Source organism: Arctopsyche grandis, chromosome 13, assembly GCF_051622035.1.
Source record: "Arctopsyche grandis isolate Sample6627 chromosome 13, ASM5162203v2, whole genome shotgun sequence".
NCBI classification, from domain to species: domain Eukaryota; kingdom Metazoa; phylum Arthropoda; class Insecta; order Trichoptera; family Hydropsychidae; genus Arctopsyche; species Arctopsyche grandis.
In genome coordinates, this window is record NC_135367.1 from 23,650,782 (window position 1) to 23,661,884 (window position 11,103).

The window sequence follows — 11,103 nt, forward strand, 5'->3', positions numbered from 1 at the left end:
GGATGCATGGAAGGTGTCTACTATTGTACCGGTACCAAAGGTTACTGGCACACATAAAGCCAGTGAAATGAGGCCCATCAATATGTTACCAATTGTTGAGAAGATGCTGGAGGAAATCGTTATGATTCAATTGAAAGAGTTCATTAGTATAAATGATTGTTTGGTTGTGGAACAGTCTGGATTTAAAGTGAAACATTCAACAGAAACCGCTATCCAATTGGTGGTTTCTGATTGGATGGAGGCGATGGATGAATCTAGCATGGTTGTTGGAGCAGTTTTTCTAGATTTTAAGCGAGCGTTCGAGACAGTAGATAGGAATATTTTATTACAAAAATTATATAAGTTAGGAATAAATGGTATAGTATTAAAGTGGCTTCAATCATACTTAAATAATAGAAGGCAAATAGTAAAAATTGATAAGGTGTTATCCTCTGAATTTGTAACACCTCATGGAGTGCCGCAAGGGTCCAAATTGGGACCCTTATTATTTATATTATATATAAATGATATTGTTAAGGTAATTAAGATGTGTAAAATACATTTGTTTGCAGATGATACATTGATATATATAATTGGAAAGAATGTTGATGTAATGTCTGAGATTTTAAATATAGAATTAAATTATGTGAATGACTGGTTGTGTGAAAAAAGTTGAATGTGAATAAAACAAAAATGATGTGGTTGAATGGTAAAAATAAAAATATATTGAATGAAATTAGAATTGATGATAAGTTAATTGAAAAAGTTGAAAATATAAAATACTTGGGTGTATACATAGATTCAGGACTAAATTTTAAAATGCACGCTGACTATATAATAAAAAAAATGGCTAGAAAAGTTGGTGTATTATGTAGATTAAGAAATATTTTAAGTAAAAAAAGTAAAATTATAGTGTTTAATTCAATTGTCTTGCCACATGTGGTTTATTGTGCCACTGTGCTTAATTTGTTTAGTGGCCAAGATTTAGAAAAAATGCAAAAAATACAGAATAAAGCTATGAGAGCTATTTTGAATGTGAGTAGATTTAAGAGTATTGGAAGTATGTTAGATGAATTAGGATGGATGAGTATTAGAATTAGTCTAAATATTAGTACATTGTCTTTTGTTTATAAGTTAGATCATAAGTTATTACCTAGGTATTTTGATGATTATATAATAAGGAATAGAGATAAACATAGTTTTTATACTAGAAATAAGGACAAACTAGTTGTAAGTAGAGTAAGAAAGAATAAGACGGCTGGGGGTGTTTCTCACAGGGGTGTGCTCATGTATAATGCCCTCCCTGAGTGCGTCAGGTCTGCTAAAAACATGGATGCATTCCTGCGAGGTGCGAAGAGACACCTCTGTGAGGGACAGTACATATAAGTTAATAGTGGAGTTCGTCTCCAAGTATCGGCTGCAGCATCAGGTTCGAACTGATGCTGGCTCTGGAGTGAGGAAGGCCCCACGTGAGCGATGTTCACAGGCCGGCGGTCGAAGCGGAATAGAGTGAGAAGCAGCGCCAAACGTTGCTTCCAAATAACAAACATCGGCCAGCTTTAATCATCTCAACATCTTAAATCAATTTGACTCTTACTAGTCTAAAACTTCTCTGAGCTTTCAAGTATATTTAAAATAGCAAAAATCACGCCTTATCTTATGCTATTGGTGTAAATTTTGTTTGTACTGGAAATAAAATTCAATTTGTTATAGGTTTACACGAAGAGGAAAACCAGTGGTCATTGTCAACAGCCACATGTGTGCAGGGGGTGAAGATGGTATCGACTCTTGCAATGGAGATTCTGGAGGTCCCTTGATGTACTATCATTTCCGAGAAAGAGGGTCAAAATTCTTCGAACATGGAATCGTCAGCAACGGACCAATGCGTTGCGGTACCTTGGGATTTCCAGCTGTGTATGTAAGAACCGCTTATTACATGAAGTGGATCTTGGATCAGCTCGACCCCTGACCGCTTTCAATTCTCTACGCTAATCATATGTAGTCAGTGCTCTAGGCGAAAAACTCTATTTTATTCTTAAATACTTGGAATGAAATACATATTAGGAATAAAATCATTTACTTAAGCAAAAATATGTGTAATATAAAATTGCTACAATTAATAATTAATTATATATAATATATGAATTTTTATATTTAGAATAATATAAAATATGTTTTTAAACAACGAATGCGAATTTTAATTATTATGTATATGTATAATATTATGTAATCCTCTAGGGTGGTGGCCATTGACCTTGTGCCACCACCGTGGATCTTTCAGTAGTTTATACCTACTTTTATATTTAGACTTGCCTTTACATTTAACGCAATCAATCCATTCGTTCAAAATTAACATTAGTTCTATGGGGGTGGAAACGAATGAGACGACTGGCATGTTGATGCGCGTGTTTTTATTTTGGCATCCGAAGACGGAGTGATGATAGCTAGACTGCGGATAAACACCGTGCTTTTTCCAGGAATCGGGGTGGTTTGGCTCTATTTACAAAGCTAGAGTACAAAAAAAAAGGTTGGGCGAACCTTTTACAATAATTGAACAATAGCATTTACAACAATTGAACAATAAACGGCGCGCTGTGGATCCGGCTACTAATGATAGTGTGGCGGCTCGCTATACGACATGGTCGAGTTTGGTCACCTTCCTGCGATTGGGGACCAACTCGACGTGTGTTCAGAGTAGCTACCTCACTCTGCCTTCAGCTGTCATAAATAAAGCACGTGCATCAACATGTCAGTCGTCTCATTCGTTCATCCCCCATAATAGCACTCCCAACACGGCCGAGTTGGTCCCAACTCGCAGGATGGTAACCGAAACTCGACCATATCGTAAAGCCGCGACAGTTCCTTTTTTATAAGGCTATTCTTAGTTTTATTAAATTATTCGGCTCCTTCGAGAGCATTATGTATTTTTAAATAAAATAAACATCCCTGCTTGCAGCTAAATAATGTCTTGCTTACAAAAAAAAGTATTTGTAAACAGTGATTTCATACAAAAAGTCTCAATGAACGAATATAGCAGGTACTAAAATACCATTAGTACATATTCATTGCAATTATTTATTTTCAAAAGATGCTAGATCAATATCAATTTCTTGTCAATATCAAATTCATCCTATATTAATCGAAAATAAAGGTTCACGCCCAAAATATAATCTACGCATGAAACCGGCCGGTGTGGCAACCACCGAGTTGCGACACGGGCTGTTGTAGCAACTTGCCATACCCAAAATTAAGTCTACATATGTATGTATGTACATATATAATTTTGTAAGATAGCTCGTGGTAAGCGTGGGCGGGGCTGGTTTCCAGGTGCCTTCCTTCGTCGTCGGTGGTCTGGTCTCTGCTGATGTCGGCTGCTCTGCTCTGTCCCTTTCTCCTTCGTAGTGTGCGTGGGATGCGTAATGTGGAAAAAGGGAGGGAAATTGTAAACCAATGAAAACAGGGCGTAAATCTGATCACAATGATTATATTTCCACGATGAATGTACATAGAGCAAACAGGGGAAAGAGGGGGGGGGGAGTCAACAAAGAAACCACGCGTGCCTTTTGTGGTTAGCCACACGTAGCTGAGTTGTCTGCCTTCTGGACGAAGACAGCCCAGGCTTCCTCTGGCGCACACCAGAGGGATACTGGAGCTGGTATCCAAGTATCGTCGACCATCACCAGTGGCCGAGCTGGTGATTTCGGTGGCGAGGAGCTAACTGCGTGTTTATGCCGAAGCCGTTGGCGCGCGACTGTCAGTGGCCGTTAGGGTGGCCAGCACAAAAATATATCGGCCAAATCGTGGGTCGTAAGGCCACGAAAGCCGATCATCGGACATAGTCTGAACACACAACAATAGCCAAGTCTTACGATGGCATTGTAAGGGAGGGAAGGTATCAGTGGCGGCTCGTGATAATTTTTAGTGGCGGGGCTGCACTGAAAAGATGTCTAAAAAATGTCACCATAATTATTCTATCATGTCATAACAGGACAAAATAAGCACAATTTTTGGCGTACGACCACTTACATGTGGATTTAAGTATTATTGAAAAAAAAACTAGCAAAATTCACCACCCATTAAAGGGGTGCGTCCAAACGCGATGAAGATTTCGAAAAATACGCTGGTACTCCAGTAAGATTGCTAAAAAAAATTCATTCTTGCTGGTTTCGCGACGCGGATTAAAAAAAACCCCAAAACCTTTCAAAAACTTAACCCCCTAATTCGTAACGAAAAACATTAACCTGTTGACAATGCATCGATACATCGGTTGTTTCATCTGCCATAACAGCTAGATAAGTTGCTTTTTTTTATTTCAGCACTTATTTGTTCCCTACACACGTTCAAAATACAATCTAAAAGTTAATTTTGAATAGTTTTTGATGTCCCTTTAAAAACCGAAGAAGTTTGAAAATGTTTTTTTAAAGAATCATCGAAATTTTGTGAATATTCTAGAAGCCCCCGAAAAACTCCTGGATTTTTTGAATTATCTGTTTCATCGTGTCCCCTCATTGGCATTTCAAATTTACCGCAAAATTTAACGCAATCAATAATTTTAAATAAAACATCCCGATTTTTTTTTTGACGTTTTCGTTATGCTTATCTATTTCCCGCCGACAAGCTTCCCAAAATCGTGAGATTACACACATTTTTTAAGTGTTCGACACTTCCCTCGTGTTTTTAAATTAATCGTTTAAATGTTTTAAGTCAATAACTCCTGTTTTCGTCCAAGATGCTTCGCCTGGCGACTCGCCTCCAAACAAAAGACACGGATAACAAAATAACGCGTTTTTTTCTGTACATCTCGTTAACCAATTGTATTTTTTATAAATGTCTGGATTAAATTTTCGCGAGTAACTAAAAGATCTACTAGTTGCAGGCTGTGAAATAATTAAATTGGGCGTGAGGCAGCCTAATGCTTTTATAGCGACTTTTTCGGTAAGTTCTAGTCGCGAAAAGTGCAAATTTTGTAAATATTTTACTGAATTCTTTTGTTCTTCCATTTTTAAAAGAAAAAAAATCTTAATATATTTAAATAAAAAATACGAGAAAAAGTTCAACAGATTTGAAAAAAGTTTGCTGTTATCAAAATGAAAACGACTCACCGAAGATTTGATGAGGGCTCGTACGCAACCAATTAAGAGTAACGAAAACGAATAAAGCTGTGATCGTGCGATTCAACTAATCAAATGACGTAAGATCAAGCGCGCTTAAACAAACTGACAGATGAATGTCGTTTAACAGGCGAAGGCTGCCGACTGTCCAGCCCAAAACGGAAGAGTGAGTGAAAGATAAAGAGCTATCTGCAGTTGCAAATAGCTCTTTCTCTTTCTCGTTCCAAAACTCCGGGCTGGGCAGCGTTCAGCTCGGCGCTGTAACACTTTACAGCCAATACAGCAACATTTTAATTCATCTGTCACCATACAAGTTAGTGGGGTCTTCGAAACGGTCAACATTACTTACAATATCACCCTTTTGGATATGGGTGATATTGTAAGTAATATTTACTCTGTCGAAGGCCCCAATAGTTAAGTCCATCCAACTAATAAAAAAAATATCATTAATAAATAAAATATTAAATGTATTATTAAATATATATCTTAGAATTTTATAGGAGGGGCTGCAGCCCGGCAGCCCATTAGGACGAGCCGCCACTGGAAGGTACGTTGACCGTATCCCGGCCTAACGAAACACATGTTGTGTAGTTTGAAAGAGGATCGTTTATTTTCGTTTAATTGGTACAATGGTTATTGTATGTACGAAGAGGTTTCTTCGGAGACGTGATCCGGTTGAACTCCAGAGGCTCACTCTGGTGTTGGTGCTGGCGTATCGCTTTATAGGCTTGAAGTGTGTCGTGTGCATTTGCTTCGCCCTTGTTTCCCGGACACACGTGTTTGACCTATATTCGAGGCGCGTGCTCGCGGTCAGCGTGCCAGGACATCGTGGTTTTATGGGTTCATGCGCCAGGACGTGGTTCGTTTGAGCGTGTGCCATGCGTTAATGACTTTTCACGTGTATATTTGGGGCACGTGTGTTTGATGCAAGCGATGACCTATTTACGAGGCGAGCGTGCTACACGTTTATGCGTCTTTGGACAGGATCGATGATGAGATCGCTGGTGTTGATGTAATATAGTGTGGCGGCTCGCTATACGACATGGTTCAAATTTGGTTGCCTTCCTGCGAGTGGGGACCAACTCGGCTGGGTTCGGAGAGCCGCTACTCACTCTGCCTTTAGCTGTCATATAATAAACACGTGCATTAACATGCCAGTCGTCTCATTCGTTCATCCCCCATAATAGCATGAGTTGTACTATATGCCTACAGCATAATCATCGCTCTTGTACAAACATGCAGAATTAATCTCTGGCAACGTCCCATTTGACTATTCCAGAAGAAATAATTCATCGCTCCGAAGCTGAGAGACGAGCTTCTTTGTACATATCATTACTATTGTAACAAGTGAACATAAATAAAGGATCCGATCCTCACACATCCGATTACTAACACAATCAGTGTTTTCATAGACCTTCCCGCTTTACATTTACCGCCGTGGTGAATTAAGATTAAACTGTGATTTGACATTCGAACTGTCAAAGTGAAATGAACGCAAAAGCGATTGCCAACCTTCTCGGATGCGGATGCGAGCGTCAGACGAGCTGACAGATACCCGCGAACTCCTCGCGAAGACCACAACCAACGTCTACGAGGGCTTTTGGCTCGAACATATGTCTAGTCGACAATAATAAAAATTTCGTAAATAAAAAGTATTTGCGAATATTTTTTTTTGTGTGACCAGTTATCATACGACCAATTTTTAATTTTTGGGTGTAACCAGTTTTCTCGTGACCGATTTTGGGTGTGACCAGATTTAGAGTGTGACCAGTTTTAGCGTAACGGGTGATCACGAAGGACCGATCTAGAGCGACCGGTTGTCTTGTGACCGGTTCACATTTGACTAGTAGTCCATTTACCGGTATAACTAGTACTAAATTTAGAGCAAAAAAAATTGCAAAGCGAAGGCAAGTCGTTGCTGTCATCGTTGCTGTCAATACAGGGACGATGGAGTGCAGGCTTTGTCTTGGACCAGCTCCGGCCGAATCTTCCGTCTCCATCTTCGGTGATCCTCATCCAGAGCGTCTGGAGCAACGCATTCGGACCTGCTGTCAAATTCAGGTCGGTGCTGGTTACAGGTTATAATTATTGTGGTTAACTCTTCTCACCGCTCGATCCTACTTTTTTCATCTGCAGGCTAAAAGAAGCGATGGATTGCCAGACACGGTGTGTCTTTCGTGTAAAACCAATCTGGAATTATTGATCAGCTTTCGAAAGGCTTGTTTTCGAAGCAACGAAAAGTCTCAACTGAGGTTAGATGATTGCTTGAAGATCAAGACTGAAGAAGTTTTATTGGAAGATGTAATATGGGACGATGAGCCTTCACAACCAACAATTCACCGAAAGAATAGTGAAATTTGTTTAAAGCCATTTCCCAATAAATCCAAACTTGTGTTACACAAAAGATCACATACTGGAGAAAACCTGTTCAAATGTGATATTTGTTTAAAATCATTTATTCGAAAAAATACACTTGTCAAACATTTAAGAACTCACACAGGTGAAAAGCCTTACAAGTGTGAAATTTCTTTAAAATCATTTACTCAAAAAACTGGTCTCGAGAAACATAAAAAATTGCATTCTGGGATGAAACTATACAAATGTGACATTTGTTTAAAATCATTTGTTCGAAAAAGTAATCTTGTTAGACATTTAAAAACTCACATGGGTGAAAAGCCTTACAAGTGTGAAATTTGTCTAAAATCATTTTCTGATAAATCTAGCCTCAAGGTACATATAAAGTTGCATGCTGGGATAAAAACACACATATGTGACATTTGTTTAAAATCATTTGTTCGAAGATGTTCACTTGTCACACATTTAAAAACTCACATGGGTGAAAAGCCTTACAAGTGTGAAATTTGTCTAAAATCATTTTCTGCTAAATATTACACCAAGCAACATGAAAATTTGCATGCTGGGATACTACACAAATGTGACATTTGTTTAAAACCATTTACTCAAAAATCTGGTCTCGAGATACATAAAACATTGCATGCGGGGATACTACACAAATGTGACATTTGTTTAAAATCATTTGTTCAAAAATGTACACTTGTCAGACATTTAAAAACTCACACGGGTGAAAAGCCTTACAAGTGTGAAATTTGTCTAAAATCATTTTCTGTTAAATATAACTTCAAGCAACATTAAAAATTGCATGCTGGGATAAAACCACACAAATGTGACATTTGTGTAAAATCATTTCTTCGAAGAAGTTCACTTGTCACACATTTAAAAACTCACACGAGTGAAAAGCCTTACAAGTGTGAAATTTGTCTAAAATCATTTTCTGGTAAATATTACCTCAAGCAACATAAAAAATTGCATGCTGGGATACTACACAAATGTGAAATTTTTTTAAAACCATTTACTCAAAAATCTGGTCTCGAGAGACATAAAACATTGCATGCTGGGTTACTACACAAATGTGACATTTGTTTAAAATCATTTCTTCAAAGAAGTTCACTTGTCAGACATTTAAAAACTCACACGGGTGAAAAGCCTTACAAGTGTGAAATTTGTCTAAAATCATTTTCTGTTAAATATAACTTCAAGCAACATTAAAAATTGCATGCTGGGATAAAACCACACAAATGTGACATTTGTGTAAAATCATTTCTTCGAAGAAGTTCACTTGTCACACATTTAAAAACTCACACGAGTGAAAAGCCTTACAAGTGTGAAATTTGTCTAAAATCATTTTCTGGTAAATATTACCTCAAGCAACATAAAAAATTGCATGCTGGGATACTACACAAATGTGAAATTTTTTTAAAACCATTTACTCAAAAATCTGGTCTCGAGAGACATAAAACATTGCATGCTGGGTTACTACACAAATGTGACATTTGTTTAAAATCATTTCTTCAAAGAAGTTCACTTGTCAGACATTTAAAAACTCACACGGGTGAAAAGCCTTACAAGTGTGAAATTTGTCTAAAATCATTTTCTGTTAAATATAACTTCAAGCAACATTAAAAATTGCATGCTGGGATAAAACCACACAAATGTGACATTTGTGTAAAATCATTTCTTCGAAGAAGTTCACTTGTCACACATTTAAAAACTCACACGAGTGAAAAGCCTTACAAGTGTGAAATTTGTCTAAAATCATTTTCTGGTAAATATTACCTCAAGCAACATAAAAAATTGCATGCTGGGATACTACACAAATGTGAAATTTTTTTAAAACCATTTACTCAAAAATCTGGTCTCGAGAGACATAAAACATTGCATGCTGGGTTACTACACAAATGTGACATTTGTTTAAAATCATTTCTTCAAAGAAGTTCACTTGTCACACATTTAAAAACTCACACGGGTGAAAAGCCTTACAAGTGTGAAATTTGTCTAAAATCATTTTCTGGTAAATCTTTCCTCAAACAACATAAAAAATTGCATGCTGGGATACTACACAAATGTGAAATTTGTTTAAAACCATTTACTCAAAAATCTGGTCTCGAGCGACATAAAACATTGCATGCTGGGATAAAACCACACAAAGGTGACATTTGTTTAAAATCATTTTCTCAATAATCTAACGTCAAGAGACATAAAAATTGCATGCTGGGATAAAACCCCACTAATGTGAAATTTATCTAAAACCATTTACTCAAAAATCTAGTCTCGACAAACATAAAAAATTGCATACTGGGATAAAAATAAATCATAGATAAAGTAAAAAGGAGGTTTGTAAAAATTGTCATTATATAAATATGTTAAAATTTTTACATTTTGGCTGCATGCGTGCCATGGTGTTTCTGGTGCCCCCTTCTCATGAAATTTCTTCTCATTGCAGTTTATTTAAATAATTTTAAGAGAAATTATAATTGAAAATTAAATACACAGATTTATTAGTTGGCTTACTTGTTTTATTTATTTTAAATGTTATAATTTTTATTTATTGGATGAAATTGAGTTAATTTTGGTAAACATTCTTCATCATCCTAAGCCAGGGGTCGGCAAACCGCGGCTCTTTGGCCAAAGTACTCTAAAATTGTAGCAATTTCAACAGATGGGGCGAAAAGCATGACCGGCGTAAGAAAAGGGTTTTTTGCTATTTTGAAAGGAAAAATTAATCACGAGGTACTTGCTTACAAATGCGTCATTCATCAAGAAGCGCTTTGTGTGCAGACATTTCCATAAAAAGTAATGGAATTAGTGATTAAAATTATCAAGTATCCTGCAGGTGTCATGCAAGTGCGGATAGTATTCTTTGGTACATTCTATATGGACGCGCACGAATGCGTAAAAGCGCATGCGCGAATGGGGTATGAATACGTCCATATAATGTACCAGAGAATACTATCCGCACTTGCATGACACCTGCAGGATTCGGGTCGTGCTGGATAGGTGTGAACAGACCTTAATCGGGATTGTTACACGTTTTAAGTCTCATGTCCCGGTGTCCCGAACAAACCTCACGGGACGCCCAAATGTCCCGGTTTAACTCAGAATTAACATAAACGATAAGTCGATGTCTAGTAAACACTGCAGCAATATCCAACAATGAACTATTTTTCTCTGTCATATACTTTTTGGAGAACTATGTGTAGAAGGGAGACAAAAAATGTATGTCAGGCATCAATCAATTTATCGTGAATCGATAGTTTTCTCACACGCAGACGCGGAGTAGACACCGTCAGAACAGAAGATTAGATTTCTGTGATTTTGCTAATATATTGAATATAAAAATCTTCTCTCCCATTCAAAAACTAGGTGGCTATCACCAGTGGCGGACTGGGACTGAAATTAGTGCATGCCAGGAGTCAAAGGGGGCTCACCCAGGGTTAAAAAAAATTGTCCCCCCCCCCCCCGCGTTTAAAGCGAAAAAAGTCTCACGAATTGGTGTTCTGAATGTGAGAGATTCAGAAGCCCAATTCACAATTTTGGGGACGGAGTGATGATTCCGTAGTGCCCGTACATGATCTGAAGAGCAACGATATCACTGGTGATGATTTATCGGGAATCGATAAGATGGCACCAAAAAAAAAAAAAAAAAAATTCAAAA

General features: G+C 37.5%; 1 protein-coding gene across 6 annotated transcripts; it reads left to right on the forward strand.

Annotated features, from left to right (window-relative positions):
• Positions 1–6,550: 6,550 nt before the first annotated feature.
• On the forward strand, positions 6,551–11,077 carry LOC143921542 (uncharacterized). Of its 6 annotated transcripts, none has more exons than XM_077444883.1 (3): positions 6,551–7,151; positions 7,227–7,776; positions 8,358–11,077. In XM_077444883.1, exons 1-3 carry the CDS (start codon positions 7,038–7,040, stop codon positions 8,360–8,362), a joined length of 669 nt encoding a protein of 222 aa, XP_077301009.1. In that variant the 5' UTR covers positions 6,551–7,037; the 3' UTR covers positions 8,363–11,077. The 6 variants fall into 6 exon arrangements, with proteins under 6 accessions (XP_077301009.1, XP_077301006.1, XP_077301007.1 ...); XM_077444880.1 differs by having other exon boundaries at positions 7,227–8,139; positions 8,552–9,955; XM_077444881.1 differs by having other exon boundaries at positions 7,227–7,926; positions 8,342–9,954.
• The last annotated feature ends 26 nt before the right edge of the window (positions 11,078–11,103 follow it).

Bases quoted from the DNA above. Each gene is read 5' to 3' on its own strand.
- LOC143921542 (XM_077444879.1), top strand. From the start codon at position 7,038: ATGGAGTGCAGGCTTTGTCTTGGACCAGCTCCGGCCGAATCTTCCGTC. The intron at 7,152-7,226 runs GTCGGTGCTGGT...TTTCATCTGCAG, and splicing joins GGACCTGCTGTCAAATTCAG to GCTAAAAGAAGCGATGGATT.